Consider the following 23772-nt stretch of genomic DNA (forward strand, 5'->3'; position numbering starts at 1 on the left):
GACTGATCATTGTCATTGTCTCTTTGGAGTCAGTTCGTATAATTCAATTTGTGTACTTTGTTTCTAGAAACCTCCTCCACCACTTTGTGGTGTCGATTGCCCCAACGTGCCTTAGAAGTTATTTGATAACTTCGAAATCCTTCCCTTCCATTACGTCCTTCAGTGAGGACACAAGAAGTCCTTACATGAAGACAGATTGGTCAGAGTCATCTTAGAAAATTCTTTGAAATTCAAAGTCAAGTGTTTCATAAGTTTATCTGTTCAATCTCCATTTCATGAGTGATGAGGTAGCTACTGAAGACTCAAAAAAAGTATTGGAGCTCATCACAAACTTATCACAATTACCAACACCTTGAAATGCCTGTAGCAGTAGCACAATTACCAACATCAGTCACAGCCAGTGTGCGTTGTTAGGCTAGCGGTAAACTGGGGCCTTGCCATGGCCTCGTCAGGGGTTCGACTCCCCTACAACGCATCCTGTGGGGTCACCAGAGGGGTGGCTAATCCTTTTGCTATAACACATTCTGTGGGTCACCTGTGAAGTGGCTAGATCTTTTTATGCCTCAAGCAATACACTGACAGGCTGGTCATGATTCAACACAGTTGGGGCATTTGGTAACAGGCACAGTCAAACAAATTCACAACTGTGTATCTGGTGTGTGCAAGTTAACTCTGCGCAAGGGGATCCCATTGAGTCAACCAGACACACAAAGAGGGTGTTAAGCACCTCTGACCCAGTGTGTTTCAAAGGTCGATCTGGTGTGTACTGGAGTCATGGGTTTTCCCCCTCTGTGTGAGGCTCTGGGGGACGCCTCTGTGGTTGGTAGGGCTTGTGTTAAGCTAGTGGGGTTTGAGTTTCATAAGCATATGACTCAAAAGAGTGGCATCTACTATAAAAATAAAATAAAAGGTTGTTTGTGTAGAACAATTGCCCCACCCCCTTTCCACATCCTCCTTGTGACATAGCCATACCATTGTGCAAGCCCTTGACTCACTTGGCTAGGTGTTTCATTACTCCTTGATCCTGTTGCTCAAGTACAGCTCATCCCATGAACTTTCTGTCCATTTTCTCTCCAACCTTTGACCCTGTTCATCATGCACTAACATTTATGGCCCTTGTGTTGCATTGTGACTATAAGGACTGACCCCCTCCAAAATCCAAGATAACCCTCCTATAATCCACCTTTTGTAATGTATATCAAAATCCTCATCATTTTTTCATGAAGACAATATATTGGGTCTGGAGAGTTGTAACTGATTTCCACCAATGCTCACAAAGCACCCTATGCTGGTCAACAGACCCAATAACCAATTGTGGACTTGATGAATTCAAGGATATTAGTTATGCTGTCCTTCTAGCCAGCAAGAGAATGTTGGAAATCAACAATATGTAAATAATATCAATCAAAGGTTGTCATATCATTAAAAGCATTTCCCTGGTATCCCAAATCTTGATTGACATGTTATAAACATCACCTTTGACTTTTTCAATAGTTCTTTGTTGTTTGATCAAAATCACAGATGAAAGGAGACCTCTCCAAACCTCAAAACAAATGGAGAAAATAACATCAACATGCAAACACGTTTTTCTACAATGAGGAAATGAGCTGACATATTGCTTCAGTCCTTTTGCTCCTCAAGTCCGGCTATGAAGCTGCAATCAATCATTTGAGTTACATCTCCAATTTCACGAGTTGTGCTTCAAATTCATAGAAGCGCTCAGACCCATTCAATGAATTACAAATCAAAGTTCATTTCATCATCATAGTTGATTTAATCAATATTGCTTAAAGATTATGAATCATTGGTCTCCACATTGATTACTTATTTCCTATCTCCAAATCTACCTCATTTGATTTTTTTCTCATCATCTTTTTGCCAATGCTTAAACCCAAATTTAATGTATGGTGTCTCGTCTGCCTCAATACCGCTTCTAAAATCATTCAAACAATGTTTCAACTATTAATCATGGCTCTATCCTGTAACACCAAGGGTGAATCAAATTGAGTTTCTGCTTTGATACTGAATGCAGATGAAGGCAAGATTGATTTGTACCTTGAAAATATTAATCTATAATTGTAAGTCTCTTGTGAGCTTTGATGAGTTAAATTACTATGAGTTAAAATCATCAGGTGGTGTCTGCTTGGTATTTTCCAAATAACACTTCAGTTTCAGCTCAAAAGAAAGGTTAAATCTGTATTTGAATGTTTCTAGTCAACACTTCTCTGCTTATGTAAAAGTATGAACAGCAATCAACCATGTAACTGATTATTGGAACAAAGCATTTGTCAATTTGTCAAAGAAGCATTTTCAAGAAACCATGAATAAATGTTCTAAGTTTTCCAGTTTCCTTACTTAACCATCTAATCTCACCAAACCAGATTCAGACCATCTTTTATGTTAATATTGTATTGATAAACCAGAAAAAAGATAATGAGTGAATATCACACAGTCTTGATCAAAAGAAAAAACAAATTGCTTGAGAAGATGTGTTCTCCAACCCTCCTTGATTTCACAACAAAGATATCTGCAATCACAAGATAAAACACTGAAATTCAATTGATGTTGCAGAACTATGAATACCCTACAGAGAAGAAATTCTAATTCAAAGGTTCTGTCACACATTGAATAATGGTGACCTTTGGAAAAGGGAGAGGGAGATGGTGATGATGATCACAGATGAGATAATATGGTATACCCAAATTTGTATAAGGTCTTTGATACACCTGAGGCAATTGATTACCTATAAACTGGATGATGAGTATAAAAAGTCACTACCATATGTGCTCTGCATATATCAAAGGCACAAGTACCACATGTTCCAAGATACAGTGTGGTATTCACCAGTACTGTACTGAGGAAAATATTTACCCAGTATGTGGATCTTTTTTCTATTGACACAGACATTAATTCTTGCAAGAAAATGTGAAAAACACCATCCCCTATTCTTCCTCACCATGTCAACTCTCCCAGCCTTCAAGGTTTCCCATGTCTCTTTGCACATTTTGATCTAGATAGCATTGTAGTTTTTAACTGTCAGAATGTCATTTGTGGGAACAAGGTCGAAATCACTTCACTATGCACAGCTATAAGACAGGTCCTCAGTAGTAATGTGGTGTACCACTATTTTAAAGAACCAATACACACCACTATCTGCAGACACATGCTATGGATCATATGTAGTGGTGTGTGTTAGTCACTAAAACTCACTGTGATATTGTATCACTAGCACTATAATAGTGCACATGTTTTTTGAATGTGAAAAAAGAAATTTATCAAAAGGCATGTAGTGCACTACCTGGAAAATATGTACAAAGAGCTATCAATCTTGGTTTATGGATTACTTGAGCCGGTCAGGAAAAAGAAGAGAGATTGAAAATGAACCAAGTTTTAAAGAGAGTTGGGAAGCAAGGGGAAAGGAGTGAGATGAGAAAATAATAAGATAAAATACCCAAGATTTGTATTAAAGAAAGCTGCAAACCTGAAGAATAAGATAAGTTGAATGAGGAACAAGTGCATAGGGAGATAACAAACAAAAAAGATGTAGAAAGATTGACAATTAAGGATTACTTCATTTTTTACATATACACAACCAACACAAGGCCTCAGAAAACTCTCAGGAAACATTGAAACCAGCCTTCATCCATTCACACAATGAAGTAAGTTGTTCAACAGTTGCACTTTCCAATGCCGCTTGATCAGACCTGCAGACATCAGCTGCTCTGGAAAATACCCTCTCACACAAACAAGTGGTTGCAGAACAGCACAGGAAATCCTGAGCCATCTCTGCAAGAGCAGGAAAGGCAACTTAGTTGTCCTGCATCACACAAAGTAGTGAGAACTCATAGTATTGGTAAAGAGAATGAAAGGAAAACTTACCTTCCACCATGAACACAGCAAGCCACCAATCAGTGGGAACTTCCGAGACATGCAGCCCTCCATCTCATGACTAACATCATTGTCAGGAGAAGGCATTGAAGCAAATACATTGTTCCTAACATCTGTAACAGTGGAATCTTGCTGATTTTATACCTTCAGCATAACAGTATAAGATGAATTGAAAGAAAATCAAGATGAAGGATAAGGAATTGATTATAAAGAAACTGGATAAGGGCTCAAATTAAAAAGTACATTTGTTGGGGGGAGATGGAGTGGTATGTAAAGTATGATTATTGGGAGGATGCTGTTTAAATCCAAGTTCTCAATAAGAAATCTAGATTTATAAGTCACAAGCAATGGTCCAAGGGGATTAAGGCAGGTTATTTCATACTTTTCATTTGAAACTCACTTTTGATCACGATTTTGATGGGGTGCACTGGTATGGTAGACGTGGTGGGGGAAAGCAGATGATAGAAGGTCACAAGGTGGATGAGTGGGGCAAAGTATGACAGAGGTGAACTCAAGTATGTGTATACCTTGCATGCTGAAGTAAAGATAAACAAGGGTCCTAACAAAGCACATGACTTCTAATTGTTTGGGGGCAGAGCCTGATGAAATTTCAATAAATTATCTATCAGTGCACACTGAAGTACACTATGTGGACCACTATATGTGTGGACACACTGCCAAAACTTGTGAGTGTAGTGGTCATACCACTATAGAAATTTTGGACTTTTGTATAGGGCTGTGCATCAACTACTATCACAAAAACTAAGTTTTCAAAGTGTAGTGCCACAGCACTTTCACAACACTACCACTATCCATTGTGTAGTGATTTTGACCTTGGTGGGAAGTCTTTGGTTTGTCTAGGACACAAGCAAACATATGTAAAGTAAGACTCTACGACACCTGTGACACAAGAATGAATATATATATGATATTCTCATATATATATATTCAGAGTCAAGGGTGGATTGACCTGGGATGCATATACAAACAAAGGTAGTGATAGTGTACAAAAGAAGGTAGTGGTAGTGTACAAAAGAAGGTAGTGGTAGTGTACAAAAGAAGGTAGTGGTAGTGTACAAAAGATCCTGTAATCATCATCTGCTCATCTGCTTGCTCCAATCATCAAAGTTCATTAGCCATCTATGGTTTCTTGGCTCTGAAACAAAGGCCAAGATTTTATGACCAAGTCCATCCCCAGACCAGCAGAGCCATGGTGGGGGAAGTAAACTAATTACTGGAGAAGTATGCTCAACCCCGATCCTCTCCATCTATGGTATACCAACCCAGTCCCCCAGGCCAACAAAGCTGGGCTGGGAGCAGGTAGAATGAGATGCAACCTATCAGATCACTGGCTTTACCTGACACAGGACTCATTATGACTGTTTCTAAACATCAAGCAACTGTAATTGTAATATGTAACAGTATGCTCAATGCTTGCTGTTCAAGTTATATTGACCTCCAATCAACCCAAGTCTTCCAGCACATCAACACATGTTAAGCACAGTCTAGATGGTCTACTAGTGCCTGCAGGTTTCAGGAGTTGAAAATATCATACCAAAAAAAGGTCTTACAAGTGCAAGATTATGATAGAGGCAACGCTGGGCCAGCAATGCAACACTCCAAAACACATATTTGCAGCTGTGCTGGGCCGCAACACATAAAAAAGGCAGCCACTTGTATTATCACGGGATACAAAGTACAAGCCCAGGCACGTGGCCAGAAGTCCAGATTCCATTTTTGGCTATAAATTTGGAATCTGGACTTCTGGGAATGTGCCCGGGCACGTCTGCAGCTTTGAATCCTGGGTCAGCTGGAATCAGCGGCTTTTCTAACTCCAACCCTACAAAGCCCTCATCAGCAACTCCATGCCTTGTTTCACTTGGAAGCAAGACCTCAGACACTGAAATCAAGTGGTCAAGTTTTGGAGTCTATATTGCTGCAATCCACTTCAAATCTTCCTTGAGAACATTATCATTACTTGCACTGAGTCAGTAAACATCAAGGACAAACTCTTTATGGTTTCAGCGCATAAACTCCTACACCTCTAGTCCTCATTTTCTTCCTGCTTTACTTTTGGGAATGGATTCAGTTTACGTAGATAAAAGAGATTTATTTTCATGCATACTTTTTTCAACTGCTTGATAACCTTTGTTATTCTTGCTACCTTTATCTCTTACTTGTCTTTTCGTACTCTTGTTTGTTATTCTGATTGATCATGTTTTCTTTTGAAAGAGGAGTTGGACTTTAGTAGTATTCTTATCTTGGTTGTTGGCTTGATCCATTATGTCCTGATTGATACCCTACAATTCTTTGAGATGAGCCAAAAATGGTTGTTCCCTTACAAATAAAAAAACTGGGCAAAACAATTGGGTGTTGAGCTGGGAATTTTGTTTGCCCAGATTTTAGCTTGGGTCCAGAAATCTGGACTTCTGGTGCAAGGCCAAATGAAAAAATATGCATTATCTCCCAACTCCATCACAGCATAAACAAAGTTACAATCCTCAAATTGGCACTGTAATTGCTCAAGATAAATTCAAAAAGGTTGATTAATCATTGTGCCCCAGTTGCAGCACAACATTTTGGTACACTTATTTAGGGTGTACAAATATCAATTCTGTGAAATTTCAGAGAGTTGGCCACAAAGTTTACCAGAACGATAGATACCCAAATTTTGGTGGGATCTGACTTACACCACAACTATGAGTCAGTGTATGTAGTCAATTTTTCAAATGCTTTTGTCAAACTGAAAAACATTACAGAAAGTATTACATATGATCCACTCATTCAGATGAACAGGCAACTGAGCAGACCCGTATGTACATGATAGCTAATAATTTACTCAGCTTGTTGCACACATGTAGTGTGGGTGATACGGCTCAGGTCTACAGTGATGGATCTTTTGATGACAAAGTACAATAATTATCATTTCTCAGTTCCACTCGGGAATAGTGTATAATGTTTACATTGTAAGCAAAATACTGCATCTTTTCCCTTCTATTTCATTGCCGCCAAATACAGCAAGATGACTTGTGGTCCTTATAGAATTTCAAAGTAATTCAGCAAATACATGTGACAGGTATTAGACCCAGGGCCACACTTCCATAAAAATGTGCACTGTTTTGTTGTGTTTTGTTGCACTTGCGCGTTGGTCCCATGGCGGAAGGTGATGCCTGTTTTTTTACATAGAGGTACCGGACTTCAAGGAAAGCAGAAGCATTCAATGGGACAAGATGTTTGAAAAATAACTACTGACTATGTTTATGATCTTACAATTATACACATGCATGTCAAAACAGTGCAGCAGCACAGGAGGGTTCATGCTGAAGATTGCAATTCAAGTAATATGACATGTTCAGCTGCTTGACTCTCAGATAATGCATGTGTGCATCTGGCATGTTGTGATGTAAGCAGAAAGCTTAGGCTCCATGGCGCCTGGGTGCCAAAGACCTAGCTCCTCAATTTTGGAAATGCCACACAGAATGAATTCACCAGATTTGCTCAGATCAGACCACGACATCGCGAATAAGGGCAGCTTCGGGACACGCCTTCAAATGGCTCTTAAAACCCTACTTGTTTACATTCTGTGAGGAGTATGCAATTCAGCTTGATCCATGTGCATCAGTGGATGTGAGCGTACGCTGCTCCATTGGCCAATTTTCGTTCTTCGAGCTCAGCATTGCGGATGAATTTGACCGAAATGGGCTGTAAAAAGTATGGGTTTCAGAGTATGGCTTGTCGAGCGTATGTGTCTTCACAGGGATGCCTACAATGAATGCAGTCATGTAATGTATACATATTCAGCGGCACATCAGTTCCAAAGCCAGATTCCGAAAATCTTTCAAATCTTCCACATTTCAGCATGGTCAAGTTCAAAGCCTCTTCTGTCTCGAAGGGTAAGAGCAGATCGCAGGTAAGCATTTAGCTTCGTCTGAGCGATATTCAAGTACTCATCTACAACGTCTTTGATCCGTCTAGCAGAAGCATACTCGATCCAAACCTGGACTTGCTTTACCTCGACAAATAGCCGCTGAGCTCACTGCACTTGGACATTCGGTTGAAGCTCCTTCTTCTCGTGGAAAGACTCAAAAAAATCGCCGTGGAACAACACAAAAACAGAACCGCTCGGATAAGAAAATAGCAACATCCAAACCCGCGAAGCCTCAACCCAAGCCAGTCGTTACCAATCCCACATCAACAACCAAGCCAAGCCCACCCGCTCCGCCAAATACTGCTCTTGGTCGATTGCTTGCTCGTCAGGATGCGCCTCCTTTGATCAAATCGAAGAAGCGTAAGTTACGTTCCTCAGAGGAGGATCTAGAGGATGCAAGGATTGCCTGGCTCGAACGTGAATTAGGGGTTCGTGACAAGGCTCAAGGGAAATCAAAACTTCGACAGGAGTTCGAAGAAGACGGACTTGAAGGTGACTTGAACTTTCATCGGCATGATTGATCACTTTATAACGGAATTCAGGACTGGACTTATGATTTGAATAACCGCAGATCTTTTTGACGGCTTAGAAGAGCTCGACAAGGTGGCCGACAGGTTGCGAGAATCGGTCCGTGTTTCCTTTTGATTCACATCATGTTTGCTTGACCAGTTTTTTTTGATGCACTTTGATGGGGCGGTGACTCATTTCTGATTTTGTACCACAGGTACCGGAATCAGTCGATGGAGAACAGCAATCAGAAGATGAACAAGGCGGTTCGGGCGATGAATCGGCGTGGTCTGGATGCCACATTGACATGGATATAGAAGAGGAACCCCTACACGATGTCGCTCAATCATCATGGGTCGATAAAGTTCAGGACAAGCTGGATGTTGTCAAGGCTGAAGATCACACGGATTCAACTCAGGATCCCTCGCAGCCGGCTTCTACATCTACGCGCTATGTTCCTCCGCATCTTCGTCAGAAAGATACGGCAGCTCCAAACACCAAAGATGGGCCAACCCTCGATCCCCGTCTTCGCCGGCAACTCATGGGTATCTTGAATCGTGTCTCACCCACAACTGTTCCAACCTGTCTGGAAAGTTTGCGAGGGCTCTACACCACCCATGCGCGTGCAATCGTCACAGAGGGTCTTGTGCAAGTCATGCTTGAGCTAGTTGGAACTCGTGATGAGCTGGGCGCTTCCTTAGCCGTCACCTACTCCGCCATGATTGCAGCCATCAGCCGTGGAGGGGTACAAGTGAGCGGGGTGGAGATTGGTTGGGCACCTAGTTTTGTTGCTTCTCTCATTTGTCGTCTCTGTGAAATTTACGAAAACCCAACCCCACGCGATCACGGAAAAGCTGGACCAAACTTGTTGGGATTTCTATCTCATCTTTACTTCTTCCAAGTCATTGGATGTCCCTTGGTGTATGACTTTGTACGTCTTCTTATCAACGAGGGATTGAATGAGGCGCGAGTTGAAGGCTTGATGGTCCTTTTGAAGAGTTCAGTTTCACTCCCTCAATAGAAGTGTGTGCTGACGCGTGACGGGCTGACTGAATTGACTACTTGACCCTTAGACGCGGGACCTCGGTTAAGGTACGATGATCCCGTGGCTTTGAAAGAGATTGTGCAGATGGCTCAAGCTCATAAGAGAGAAGTGGGTGAAGCCAAGTAAGCATCATGACTTGGAGTCCACATCCGGATTCTGGCAACGGGAATTGATATATAACTGATGAGATGACAAACTATTACTTTCGGATGCTTAGTTCTCGTACTAACTTCATGTTCGAGACTCTACAAAATCTTAAAAACAACAAGATTCGAAAAGAGGCCCAGGCTTCCACCAGTACCGTTGAGGAATTGAAAGAAAACCTCAAGAAATATCTTGCTGGATTGGCTAAAAAGTCATGTTAGTAGATGTCTTGCCTCGTTGCAATGAAGCTCGCTGACTGATGTGTAATGCTTTTACAGCCACGGCTTCTGAACCGCTCCAATTGACGCTGAAGGACTTGAAGGAAGCTGACAAACGAGGAAAGTGGTGGCTGATTGGTGCCGCATGGGATGGCGATCCATTGCTCGAATTGAACGAGAAACAAACGGCGACTAATGACGCAAGCGAAGCTCTTGTCCAACTAGCCAGACAACAAGGAATGAACACGGATGTACGAAGGAGTATCTTCACAACCTTGATGTCCGCTGAGGTCAGTCATCCCTTTATAACCAACGATCGTTGTTTCATACTCAGACATGTGTCCCTCAACCTCCGCAGGACTACGTCGACGCTTCAGACAAGTTGAACAGTCTGGCCCTGACAGCCGTTCAGCAGCGCGAGATTGTCAGAGTTCTACTACACTGTCTCGGCCATGTATGTTTAAGATTTCATCATTCTCATAATCACCAGTTAAGCTGATAGGTCCTCGTCAATAGGAAAACATCTATAACCCATATTATACTCTTGTTGGCCAGAAACTAGCGAGTGATTCACATTCGATTCAGATTACCTTTCAGTTTGCACTATGGGATTTCTTCCGGGACTTGGGCGAAACTGAGGTTTGTGGACGAGAGATGCTAAAAGGTCTCTCTCAGTCTGCTCGAGACTCATCACCGGATAGGGATAACGAGACGACACATAAAAAAGTCATTCATCTGGCTTCAGCTTACGGATGGTGGATTGCAAAAGGCTGTTTATCAATAACTGTTTTGAAGGTAAATCATTTGAATTTCATGAAACATAATGTCTCAAAGTAGCAAAGCCATGTGATACCAGAACTGACATCTTGCCTGGTCGTCCGACCCATACAGACATTGCCATTCAGCCAGCTTCAATCTGAAACCACACGCAAGTTCTTGATAGAACTCCTGGCACGGATGATCCTTTCTCTGCATTCGACCTCTCCAAGTCTCGCAACATCTACTATTGCATCTCGTATCGACCGCGTCGGTCTGGAACGCATCTTTGGGAAAGCTCGGGGGACTGAGATGGGTGATGGTCTGGTGGAATTCTTGGAAAGTGCTCTTACTAAGCTTGGCGATATTGAAGACTTTGTTGGGAATGCACGACTGATGGAGTTGATTCAGAATGGTCAAAAGACAGTGATTGATGTGTTATCATCGGGTGTTATTTGACTTGTTTGAAAGGAGATGACTCGATGATGTCTTTGATTTTTCTATGTGATACTTGAGCAGATGATCTTGTTAAGCTCATTATATCAACTTCTTATGTTGTACATCGAGAAACAAGGTATTTTTCAATCCATCTCATCCATGAACGTATAGTTTACAACATCCAGGTATGCTCAGCTTACGCCTATTGCCTTACACAACTTACTGAATTCATAGTGTGAACCTTGTGGAAGATCACTAAAAGAATAGATAGACAAGCTACATGCATACATGAAATTCAACTTGACTGCAATCTAAGAAGAGATTGAATGGATTAAATTCAAGAAGCAATTTTGATGAGGGGACCCCAAGGTACATCTAGTTGAACTGTTTTCACCATATAAACTTATCAAAATTGAAAACTCTGATGGTGTAAATACGAAAGAGCGTGAAATTTTAAATGTTGACATGTTTCTACAAGGCCACGCGGATAACACTCTGTTTGCCACATGCATTGTGAATCTGATCTGTCCAAAAACCCTCAAAACCATTACTTGTATATCAATCTCTAAAGCCCCAGAGACTTGCCCTCACCCATCCTGTGGGCATGTGACGGAGCAGCTTCAATGTCTATCGTTTCTCAGAAGGGGGTTTTCTATGTAGCATACATACTGATAGATATCATATCTCGATACGCGATACCCTTCAGTGGAAGTTTGCATCCAGAGTACAGCAAATGCGGTAAATAGAAAGATAAGCTTTGATGTGAATAGCTTCAAAGCCTTCTTAGGGCAAAAATGACGATCACGAGAGATTTGGTACAGATTCAGAAGGAATGTAAATCAAGTAGAAAGTATGTATGACTTGCTTCTTTACTCCTTGGGTGCCGGTGGCTCAGTGGGTGGTTAAGTATTGATTTTTTCTGAGTTCGAAACAAGTTGAATATTTCTGAATTTTAGTGGTTATTAAGGGTTTGGTCTGAAGACTTGAGGTGAATTTAAGTTTTATTTTATTTTTATCAGTTCATTCAGAATCAGATCCCCCTCTGATTCCTTTGCTTAAAAACCTATCACACTAAAATTCGATTGACCCCCCTTCGCTTTGGCTTTCTAGTTCACTTCCATCTCTCCCTTCAATCTGATATCGCTCAATCGATCACTATCTACTCACATCTTTTGCTTTCTTAACTCATCCTTCATCTAAAGTAGACTTATTCGGTCTACCGCGATATCCACCTGATTCTCTCAATCTCATTCAATGGCTGAAGTTACCACCCGTGGAGGTGGCCTTCCTCGTTCTGCTTTACGAGGTCGTGGTCGTGGTCGTGGGGGTTCTAACTTTAACGGTACTCCTCATTCCAACAATTCTACCAATGGCTTCACATCTAAGGTCAACGGACATCGTCCCTATCAAGCTCGACCTTCCACCCATTCGCCTCCAAACGATGAACCAGAAGAATTGAAAATGATCCGTAAAAAACATGGTCAAAAATTAGCCACCATCAGGGAGTTGTTTCCAACTTGGACTGACGAGGATTTACTCATGGCTTTGAATGAAGCTAGTGGCGATTTAGAATTGGCTGCTACTCGTATAAGTGAAGGTAAGCTTGATCGGTTTATTCTCCCTCTGATTTTACCCTTGATACCGATCTAACTGAACCCTCATTGCTCTCTCCGTCATTAGGCCTCGCAGAACAATGGGGATCAGTAAAAAGCAAGAAGGACAAAAAAGTCGTCCCTTCGGCTACTCAAGCTCTGTCTCATCCTCGTGCCCAGAACTCTGGGGGCGTGAACAATGTTGGCTCAGGTGCACGTGGTCGAACTGGTAGGGTCTTCTGTCTGGACTTATGTACCACACATATCTCATGCTACTTTTGATGTAGATACATCTCGAGGTACAACACGTGGTGGAGGTCGTGGCGCTGCTCCCCGCGGCTCCGGTCGTGGGCAATGGGCTACAGGCTCTTCACGTCCATCACCGACCATTGGGAACGATTCATCGACTGCAACAGCTACTCCATCAGCTTGGAATCTCGGCCCGCCTACCTCGCTTGGTACTCCAGCCTTGTCAAGCGATGCTGCTACTGTTGAACCTGTGCCCGTCGCTTCGATGGAGCCAGAACTCGACGAAGGAACAGATTTGCCCCCTCCCACGTCTATTGCCGAAGAGACCAAACCTGCTAGTTTGCTCCGTGACTTGAACGCTGCACCCGCTGAACTACATCCTAACAGCCATACGGCCGAGCCAAAACGACCTGCGAGCCGCGTGATACCTCCAGGCACTAAGATGAGTTGGGCTCAGATCGCCAGGTTTGCACATCCTTCGAATCGTCGAACGGGTTCACATTGAAAGCGTATTGACCAACATGCTTCTTTGCCAGACCTACTGAGCCTCCAAAGCCTCAACCTGCACCTGTAGTCCGCGCTCCTCCATCGCAACCTATCCTGGCCTCTGAGGCAGACATGTCAGGTGATACAATCGCCCCAAGTCTTCTAGAGCCCATCTCACCACCAGAGAACCTCGAACCCTCTGCTACTGCTCTCCTAGCAGACAAGCAGGTGACAATCACAATTCCGGACGCTTCTGCCGATGTCTGGCACACAGAACCGGTACCGGCCCTCGATACCCTTAAAAACGATGTCGCTGCCACTGGACCCAATGTATGGAACGACGATCCGGTCCCACAGCCTCTCGGAGTTGGCGAAGGTTGGGCGGAGACAGTCTTGGCTCGTCCCAACGAACAATCTAGCATATTCGATAGCCAAGTCACTAATTCAACACTTTTAACGCCAAGTGACGCGATCAATATTGCACCACTTGAAATGAACACACCTGTCGCATCGAATGTGGTTGATATCTCGATGCCCTCGAGCGCAATTGCTCAAGATCAAAGCACTCAGACAGTTCCTGAGACTGTTTCGATACACGTGACACCTGCTTCACAGCCAGCCATGAATATGGGCATGTCCGCCCCACCAGGCCTGTCCAAGCGCGCGAATCCAAGGAAAGGTCAGGAAGCGGCTGTTGTGATGCCTGGAAGTGGTACGCCGAATGTCGACAGGATTGGACTCAAATTCGGTAGCTTGAGTCTGTTCGATGAGGCTTCAGGTTCAGAAGTCGACCATGCTCCTCCTCAAGACGCGCCGTCTCCACCTGTTACCTCGATGGACAAGATTGTGGCCGCTGAAACAACGTAATTTGAACTCTCAGCTCTCCATCTGTTCTCCAACCAACCGCTCATATGCTTTGGTTTTTGACAGTCTGAAGGCAGAAGAGCTATCAATCGAAAACCCGATTACTCCTCCTCAACCACCCGCGGAACAGCTTGCCCCACCTAGTCCTCCGTCAGTCGCTCCTGTGGTGGAAGAAAAGGTACGATTTTGGACATACACCATTCATCAAATAGTTGGGCTGGCTCAGCTTTTGCTCATTCAATGCTCCTTACTTAGCTGGCTCCGCAACCTGTTCCCACCATCGTACACACCTCGCCCTTACAAAGTCACGCAAACGTCCAGTCACAGCCACCAGCGGCTCAACCTCCATCTTCCGCCTTTGCGTCTCGCTACCCAGCGAACAACCAGTACTCCACACCCGAACCGACCTCAACTACGCATCCATCTAGCTCGCTGTCTCATCCTCAGGCTCAGCCACAGCAACAACAACAGCCACAGCCACAGCAGGCACCGCCCCAGCAGGACGCCTTCTTACATTATCCTGGTTTTCGACAGGATCCGATGGCAGCTTATTTCCAACAGCAAGGTCAACAACAACAACCTCAGCAGCAGTCCGTTGTCGGTCAACATTCCAGCAGTCCGGCTCCAGCAAGTCAATCATCTGCTTACGGCGCTTTCAATCACATGAGCCAACAGCAGCAGCAGCAAGCTCAGCAGCACCAGCAGCAACTTCAACAGCAGCTACCACCGCAAAGCCAGCAGCCTGCACAGCCTGGGTTTGGCCAAACCCCTCAAACCGCACAGGAGTATGCTTCTCTGTACGGTCAGGAGGCACTCAGATCATTGGTACGTTGTATGGACGTTTCAAAGACGATATTGTCACTCATGTCTCTTCTATAAAACTGTAGGGCTACTACGACTCTTATTCGCATGCGCAAGCTGCTCAAGCTGCGTTCCAAAGCCGATCTCCACATGGCGGCGAAGATGCATCTAAGTCGACAGTCACAAATCCGAACCAAGCTGCTGGTCCTCCAAGTCAGCCTCAAGCAGTCACGCAGCATCAACAACCTGCTGTCGCAGCTGTTAGTGCTGCTAACCAACAATACCCTGGAATGCAAGCCTCACCGATGCCCTACCCCTACTATCCATACTATCAACAATATGGACAATTGCCTCCCAGCTACCAGAATCCAGCCTATCCGTACGGTATGCAAGCTCCTTCGCCGTATTACTCGGTTCAAGGCTCCCAACAATACCCTGTCAGCGGGCCAAGGAGTGGTCAAAGTCAATATTCGATTCAAGCTGGACCTGGTAACACTGGTGGTACGGCAGGCAATCCGCTCCCAGGTAGCCACCATCAACAACCCCAACATGGATCTCAGCACACTCTAGGAGGTGGCGTTGGGCTGGTTGGTAACTCAGGCTTCAGGCAAGTATCTCAACCTGGCGTAGGTGGATCTCAATTACCTGGCTCTCAAGTTACTGGCCAGGGTGTAGTGGTAGGAAGCGGACTAGTAGCACCTGGTTCAACAACTGGAGGAGTTCAAGGTGGTCAACAACCTAGTTCAATGCAACAACACCATGCCTATTATGGATCTAATTATGGATACGGTGATTCACAACAAGCCCAACAAGGAGCGATTGGAGCAGGACATCATCATTCACAACAACAACCTCAAAGTAACAATCGACATTCACATCATCAAGGTGGTGGAGGTCAAGGAGGTCAAGTTGGCCTAGGTGGACCAGGTGGAAATGGGAATGATCGAAAAGATCCATTTAATGCGTTTTCATCTGATCGATTCTTTGGTCAATGAATGTGATATCAGAATGTCTTTTTGAAGGATTGAGCCGAGTTGAGAAAAAAAAAGTTTGTTTTCATTTCTTCTTTCTTTTGTAGTTGTATACAAAGTTAAGATATGATTTGGTAGTTGTGAGGAAAAGATTGGTTTCTATTTGTCTTATATCTTTTGAGTATGTGAGAGGCACACTGAGAGCTTTGAGTGTGACATCATACTGAGCAGAACAACATGAAGTTAATTTTATGGAGGCAAAGCAAACAAATAACCAAAGCTACTTCCAATGTCTTGCTTCAACAGGATCGGTTTTTCTCAAAAATCTATTGTGTAATTTGGATGTGTGGATGAAGCCTCAAAGACCGTTGGAAATAGGCATTCCCCTGCTGATGTGAATGTGTTGAGCTAGACACGCAATCAAGGTCCCAATGAGCTCACCATACTGAGATCATTTGAGCTCGTCTTCCTCACGGAGATGTTTATGAAAAAAGTGCGCAAACCCTCTCTCTACTGCTTTTTTCACTCACTTTGATATAGGTAAGATGAGTGAAGATCTCATATTGGAGAAGCACAAAGGTACAACAACGTTTGGAGTGGTGAAGGATGGTATGTCTTTACCTTAACGATACATAGCAATTTAGCCAAATTAAGTATTTTTTATTGTTTTGACTTGGTGACAAAATACAGGAAGTGTTCCTTGACTTTGACATCACCGCCTCTCGCTCTGAAACAGCACGCTGGAGTTTGACACATCTCACTTCTCAAAAGCTTGATATCTTTCATCTCTAAACTTTACCTCCAAAAAGTCTATCAAGAGTCACAGCGAATACCAACATCATCATGGTCAGTGTTTAATTTTTCCATTTCATTTCTATATCAATCTCGCATCTAACTTATCTGTCTTGTCAATGCTAGGCTCCGTCCAAGAAGGCCGGCAAGAAGTCTGCCAGGACACCGGGTCCTGGAGGCTCGCGAGCAAACGGAGGAGTATCTAAAGCAGATTGGGCGGACTCATTCAAAAAGGTTATTCTTGTATTCCTATCAATCATGTTACACGTTTATCACTGATCCTCTTACGTCTCTTATTCTTAAAGAAAGGTGCAGGTGTCTCGGATATGACTCTCCTTAGTACAATATCCAATGAAGCTATTAATGAAAACTTGAAACAGCGGTTCGAAAATGCCGAGATCTACGTGAATTAAGGATTCGATCATATCTCTGTTTTGGTCCTGATGGTTTACTGAAGCCTTATCTCATCTTTTTACAATAGACTTATATCGGACATGTCCTTATCTCAGTCAACCCTTTTCGACTATTGCCTATCTATGGGCCTGAAATTCTTCAATCTTACAAGGGAAAGAACCGATTAGAAATGTCTCCACACGTCTATGCGGTGGCTGAATCAATGTACTATAACATGCGAGCTTATGGCACTAATCAGTGTGTCATCATCTCTGGCGAATCTGGTATGTCATTTGAAGTGTGGCATATAAAAAATCGTCACTCATATTTTCCTTTGATTATCTAGGTGCTGGAAAAACAGAGGCTGCAAAGAAGATCATGGAATATATTGCAGCTGTGGCTGGTGAAGATGAAAGTGCTGGTACTGGAAAAGGTATCACTGGTATCAAAGACATGGTTCTTGCTACTAATCCACTTCTCGAAAGTTTTGGATGTGCTAAAACCCTACGTAACAACAATAGTAGTCGACATGGCAAATACCTTGAGATAGAGTTTGGAGCTAATGGAGAACCAGTAGGAGCAATGATCACAAATTATCTATTGGAAAAGGTCAGTAGGCACATTTTTGTCCTTTGATTGTAATTGTGGGTCTAACGACTTCTTATTCGATCATCCAGGGTCGAATTGTGGGTCAGATTGATGACGAGAGAAACTTTCATATATTTTATCAATTTACCAAGGGCGCTTCAGCTCAACAACGTGAAGAATATGGTATTCAAGAGCCGTCCGCGTACTTTTACACATCTCGAGCCGGTTGTTTAGATGTACCACAGATGGATGATGTAGAGGAGTGGTCCAATACTTTACGTGCCATGTCGACCATTGGCCTGAGTGCGAGTGAACAATCCAATATTCTTCGTATGCTTGCAGCTGTATTGTGGCTTGGGAATGCTCAGTATGCCGAAAATGAAGAAGGAAATGCTTATGTGACGGACGAAAGTGTGGCCGAATTTATTGCATATCTACTTGAGGTTGATGTTGGAATGGTCAAAAAGGTTTTAACAACTCGTACGATGGAGACTCAGCGTGGTATGAGACGTGGAAGCGTTTACGAGGTACCATTGAATCCGGTTCAAGCTGCTGCGGCTCGAGACGCACTTGCTAAAGCGATTTATAACAATCTATTCGAATGGATCGTTGCACGTGTGAATATCTCGATGAAGTCAAGGTCTCAAGCCAGTAACGTTTTAGGTGTATTGGATATTTACGGGTTCGAGATCTTTGACAGTCCGTCTTGCCTCATTCTGATCTTCTACTACCGATTTGTCTTACTGATTTGTCCTCTCCTTTCCATCCACTTGAAACACATGCAGACAATTCTTTTGAGCAGCTCTGTATCAATTATGTAAACGAACGTCTTCAACAGATCTTCATTGAATTGACGTTGAAAAAGGAACAGGAGGAATATGCCTCTGAACAGATCAAGTGGACGCCTATCAAGTTCTTCAACAACAAGATTGTATGCGATCTGATCGACGAAAAACGTCCACCTGGCGTGTTTGCTGCTATGAATGATGCTACTGCTACTGCACATGCTGACTCCTCTGCAGCCGATAATTCATTTGCTCAACGTATGGGTATGCTAGCTGCTAATCCACACTTTGAGCCTAGAGGCAACAAATTTCTCATCAAGCATTATGCTGGAGATGTGTTGTATGATATCCAAGGAATGACAGATAAAAATAAAGATGCACTCGGAAAAGATCTACTTGAACTCATTCAATCCTCTGCCAACACATTTATCACCGGTCAACTATTCACCGAACGGGTGGATCCGAATTCAAAGAAAAGGCCTCCTAGTCAAGGCGATAAAATTAAAACTTCAGCCAATGCATTAGTTGAGAAACTGATGCGATCTCAACCTTCATATATTCGTACCATCAAACCTAATCAATCTAAATCACCTACCGAGTACGATTCTCCTTCGATTCTACATCAAATCAAGTATCTTGGACTACAGGAGAATGTGCGAATCCGACGTGCGGGTTTTGCTTATCGGAATACATTTGAACAAGTTGTTCAACGTTTCTACCTACTGTCACCTGCTACATCCTATGCCGGAGAGTATATCTGGTCGGGAGATCCACGTTCAGGCTGTGAGCGTATCTTAAAGGACGTTGGTATAGCTAAAGAAGAATGGCAGATGGGAACCACAAAGGCATTCATCAAGAATCCAGAGACCGTAAGTCCTTCAATCTACTCGTCTTCATGAACAAACGTGAGTATCATCCACGGTGGATGCTAATCTGATCTCGTTCGGCAATGGTCAGTTATTCGCTTTGGAGCACATGCGGGACCGTTACTGGCACAACATGGCAGCACGTATACAAAGAGCTTGGCGAAACTATGTAAGGTATCGCCACGAATGTGCTACCCGAATTCAGCGAATGTGGAGGAACAATAAGGAAGGAATCGTCTATCATCAAATCCGAGAGGCTGGTCATGCTGCTCTTGGCGGTCGAAAAGAACGTCGTCGGTTTAGTATGCTTGGTTCTCGTAAATTTCTAGGTGATTATTTGAATGTGGGCGGAGGAGGAAAGGCAGGTAAGAGTGCATTAGGACAGATGTTGGCGACCAAGATGGGATTATCATCGGGTGAAAATGTAGTATTCAGTGGGAAAGGGCAGCTATTGGTTTCGAAATTAGGCCGATCAAGTAAACCTTCCCCGAGGTTTTTGGTGCTCACTAACAAAGCTCTCTACATCCTTGTCACTCAGCTGGTGGCGGGATCAGATGGGCAAAAGCGACAGGATACCATGGTAGAGCGGAAAATCAATACATCCTCTATCACATCTGTCGGGCTGTCGAATCTACGAGATGACTGGATGGTACGCGTTCAATTACAACACAAGCTTTCATCTTTGACCGTGCGTGGCTTGCTTGAAATCTAATTGACATTCCTGTTTCCTTCTTGTTTGATCCAGGCAGTGAACGTGGGCCATAGCGAGGAACCGGATCCTGTACTATCTTGTATATTCAAGACTGAGCTTGTCACACATCTTGTGCAGCAGTCTAATGGTTCAATAACTGTCAACATCGGACCACTGTGAGTTATCTCCTTATTAATTGCAGCTGCATGATATCCTAACGACGTCTGAAACATCAGGGTACAATTTCGAAAAAAGAAAGACAAGATGGCAACTATCAAATTCCAGAAGGATGAAACAATACAGAAATCAGATGTTTACAAAAGTCACACTGTCTCTGTAGCTTCTGGCTTACCTGCAAGCAGTGTCTCGGCACCTGTTCCGAAGAAGAAACCTGGTGTCGTTCGCCCCATCACGAGCGGCAAGCTTCTAAGGAAAGGTGGACCATCTGATAATGTTTGTCTGACTTCTCCATTCCCAATCTCATGGGCCGCTATATATACTGAAACATTCCTTGCTTCACTCATTTTGTTTAGAAACCCAAACCACAAGCCCGACCAATCCCTCAGAGCCGACCTCTTCCTGGCGGATCCAATGCACGTGCTCCAGGTATGGGAGCTGTTCCTGGCCCACCACCACCACCTCCCCCACCAGTCACTTCGAGTCGACCGGGCTTTGTACCCCCTCCGCCCCCGCCTCCAATTGCATCTAACCGTCCAGGTTTTGTGCCTCCACCCCCGCCTCCCCCGGCACCTAGCCAAGCCGCAAAATCCGCTCCAGCCTTCAATCGGGCACCAGCTGTAGCTCCTGCGAATTCATCACCTCCCCCACGAAAGCCGCCGCCCAAGCAAAAACCGGATGTTATAAGATACAAAGTGTAAGATGATCTCTTTGATTCCTTTTCTTCATTATTGCTCTGACCTGATTCAAATACCGACTGCTCGTGTCTACAGTGTATGTGCATTCGAAACGGAGGAGGATGGAGAGATCCCATTGTCGATGGGCGATTTGGTCGAAGTGGTCCAAGAAGGTATGCAATTTTTATCAATTCCATCGAAGAATGACGAAGCTTGACCTTTTTTATGTGGTACACAGAGGAGAACGGTTGGTGGTTGGTGAAAAAAGGTGGGCAGCAAGGTTGGGCACCATCCAATTATCTTGAACTCGAGCGATCAGCACCACCCCCACCACCTAAGAGGTCCCCAGCACCGCCACCGCCAGTAGCGAACAAGACTGGGCCGACGGCGAGTGCTGGGATGGGTTACAGGAGTGCGGATGTGTCAGCTGCGCCGGTATCGGTAATGCCTGGCATGGGTCATGCAAACGGACTAGCAGGTATCCTTGCTGCCAAACGAGCTGCTGCTGATGCACAAGACCAGTCAAGCTCTAATTCACCACCAAGAAACTCTCAACCACCACCACCCCCAAAACCAAAACCTCCGATTTTGGCACCTAAACCTGGTGGTAGTGGTACTCCACCTCCTGTACTTGCTGCTAAACCGCCGAGACCAGGAGTTGGTCAGATGGACTTGGCAGCTGCGTTGGCTAAAAGAGCTGGAAGAACAAACAGTTGAGGGATTAACTTTTTATATATTTCTATAATGGTTGTGAATTCCTCTCTTTCTCTCTATATATATATGTTATATATATATGTGTGTGTGTGTCTTGCTAGACAAGGATGATGGAGATAATAAACTTTCTTGACTTAGAAGATGATACGGTAAGATAGAAAATGAGTTGTTAGGAACTTTTCTGGGTTTTATTTTTCTCTCTCTTATATTTGGATTCATCTCTTAATCTATTTTATGTTGATCTCTGTATGTATGTGATTTTGATAACCTTGAGAACATTTTTTTCTTATCTGCAAGTTTAGATTTTTTTGGTTTTGTTGTTTTGTAGAAATCCAATATAGTAAAGAAAAATTAGCAAGATGTATTTGAGTATCTAATCATACATAGAGAAAGCAGAAAGAGAGAGTACGCAAATTGTAAGGTTTGAGATTAACAAACATGTGACGAGGGTTACAGGTGACATGTGTGTATTGATATATAGATCCTGATACTTGGCTCATGTCAAATGTGTGAAATGAGCGCGCTTCGATTATTTGACGCGTTCATATCACTGCGGCCGATATCATCCAAACTCTAACTTAACACAACAACACAACACTCATCATCATCATCAAGTACATCACTCAACACTCAAACCATCAACTCTTCAAATATCACATAACCAATCAAGAAAATGGAAGATGATCTCGACCTTTTCATATCGAACCCCAAACCCGTTCAACTCACTCCGGATCGTTTGTCGGCTAGATCCTCAGCTCGAAAGGGACAAACATCCAAGAAGCGTATGGCCAAGATTTCGACTCGACGTCCAACAATTCATGCATCTCCCACCGCTTCATTATCATCTGACTGGAGCGACTGGAATCAGCCCTCTAAGCTCTCTAGTGATGAAGAGAATGAGGAGGTGGATGACTTGACAGCTTCTCAGATCGATCGACACAGCTTAGCCAATCTTCTCCGGGCTGATCGCTCCCTGAGGGACGTGGTGATTCCTGAAAGCCCAGAAGTCGCACACACTGCCAGACGACCTACTTCGGACATGGAATTGGAATGTGACTTGGATCGGAGTCCTCCTCGGCGTCAAATTAAGAATTCTTCTGTCTCTGCCAGTCGCAAGCAACCTCAACCCTACCATTCACCTAACATTCTGGCCAGACCTCCTAGTGTGGCTAATACGAGTGGATCACGTTCTACCAATACTCGAAAACAAACAGACTCACTTAATTCTCGTCGCACTTGGTCAATTCCATCACGGCCACGTGAAAGTCGGCGCGCTGAGCATGTGATAAGTTTGGAACCCGATTCACCTACGAAGGTATCTCATTCAACACCATCACCCACGATTGGAAGTCAATGCTTAGTCAGCCCCGAAATCACTCGAGAGCTCTCTCCCTCTGATATATTACCATCACCAATTGTCAGACCTCCTTTAGAACCATTCCGACCAAATACTATAAGATCTCCTCGTTCCACTGGTTCACCTTGGAAACAGATTACATCAACCCCCAAGAAGGATAAGGGCAAAGGTCGTCAAATTGATCTAACTCCCCCAATATCACCAGTCAACCTCAGTCGAGTCTTAGCACCTGACTCCTCTGATACGCCAGAGAAAGATCAATGTTTCCCAATCGAAGAGAATCTGGACAACTTTCAAGAAGATGAAGATCTTAATGATTTGAGTCATCTTGATTACGAACAATATGAAAGAAATCAAGATGAGGCAGATGAAGATCATGAAGCCGATCTCAGGCCACCTTCACCAGGTGTATCATCCATTGGTCCATCGTCCAGATATTTTCATGAACACACGATTGCGAGCCAAGAGTCTATCAAAGTAAGTCATGATCTCTTCGTTGCTACGCTTTGAGAAGTCCAGTACTCTCAGACCGTTCCATGATCGACATATGACTTTTGTATAAGTGGCTAATCTGGCATTGGTGTTGCATCAGTCTCGCGGTAGCATGCGTCCATCTCCTTCGCCAACCGACAGTGAGAAACGAAACCGTCTGCTTCGTGATCTTGGCTTTGGTGACGAAGGTCACATTGAGGAAGCCGATCAAGCGCCATGTTCATCGATTGAAGTCATCCAAGGTCCTAAAGCATCAACTTCCAAGCCGACAAAGGCACCAAAATCTAACCTGTTTAGACCTTCGACTTCAGATATCTCATACCAAGATCAGGATGACGATGATGATGATGATG

The 23772-nt window shown here is 43.7% G+C and overlaps 4 protein-coding genes across 4 annotated transcripts; all 4 read left to right on the plus strand.

The window, feature by feature from the left end:
• Nucleotides 1-7747: 7747 nt before the first annotated feature.
• Nucleotides 7748-10391, plus strand: MELLADRAFT_91083 (uncharacterized protein; the record flags this gene model as incomplete). Its single annotated transcript, XM_007405085.1, has 9 exons — nucleotides 7748-7798; nucleotides 7864-8308; nucleotides 8388-8443; nucleotides 8541-9321; nucleotides 9397-9490; nucleotides 9586-9728; nucleotides 9791-10020; nucleotides 10065-10184; nucleotides 10293-10391. 9 exons carry the CDS (start codon nucleotides 7748-7750, stop codon nucleotides 10389-10391), a joined length of 2019 nt encoding a protein of 672 aa, XP_007405147.1.
• Nucleotides 10392-11996: 1605 nt separating this feature from the next.
• MELLADRAFT_115287 (uncharacterized protein) lies at nucleotides 11997-12907 on the plus strand (the record flags this gene model as incomplete). The annotated part of the gene is made up of 3 exons (XM_007405086.1): nucleotides 11997-12521; nucleotides 12605-12745; nucleotides 12804-12907. Coding segments are annotated over 3 exons (588 nt in total), but the record flags the coding sequence as incomplete, so codon positions are not given.
• Nucleotides 12908-16730: 3823 nt separating this feature from the next.
• MELLADRAFT_102541 (uncharacterized protein) lies at nucleotides 16731-21573 on the plus strand (the record flags this gene model as incomplete). The annotated part of the gene is made up of 13 exons (XM_007405087.1): nucleotides 16731-16733; nucleotides 16806-16913; nucleotides 16985-17083; nucleotides 17161-17356; nucleotides 17419-17681; nucleotides 17750-18359; nucleotides 18446-19314; nucleotides 19403-19960; nucleotides 20057-20178; nucleotides 20239-20455; nucleotides 20536-20876; nucleotides 20953-21029; nucleotides 21095-21573. The coding sequence occupies 13 exons, from the start codon at nucleotides 16731-16733 to the stop codon at nucleotides 21571-21573; spliced, it is 3942 nt and encodes a 1313-aa protein (XP_007405149.1).
• Nucleotides 21574-22243: 670 nt separating this feature from the next.
• MELLADRAFT_91087 (uncharacterized protein) lies at nucleotides 22244-23467 on the plus strand (the record flags this gene model as incomplete). Its single annotated transcript, XM_007405088.1, has 2 exons — nucleotides 22244-23404; nucleotides 23447-23467. 2 exons carry the CDS (start codon nucleotides 22244-22246, stop codon nucleotides 23465-23467), a joined length of 1182 nt encoding a protein of 393 aa, XP_007405150.1.
• Nucleotides 23468-23772: the final 305 nt, after the last annotated feature.

The sequence above is a fragment of the Melampsora larici-populina genome, assembly GCF_000204055.1.
Source record: "Melampsora larici-populina 98AG31 unplaced genomic scaffold MELLAscaffold_3, whole genome shotgun sequence".
Classification (NCBI taxonomy): Eukaryota; Fungi; Basidiomycota; class Pucciniomycetes; order Pucciniales; family Melampsoraceae; genus Melampsora; species Melampsora laricis-populina.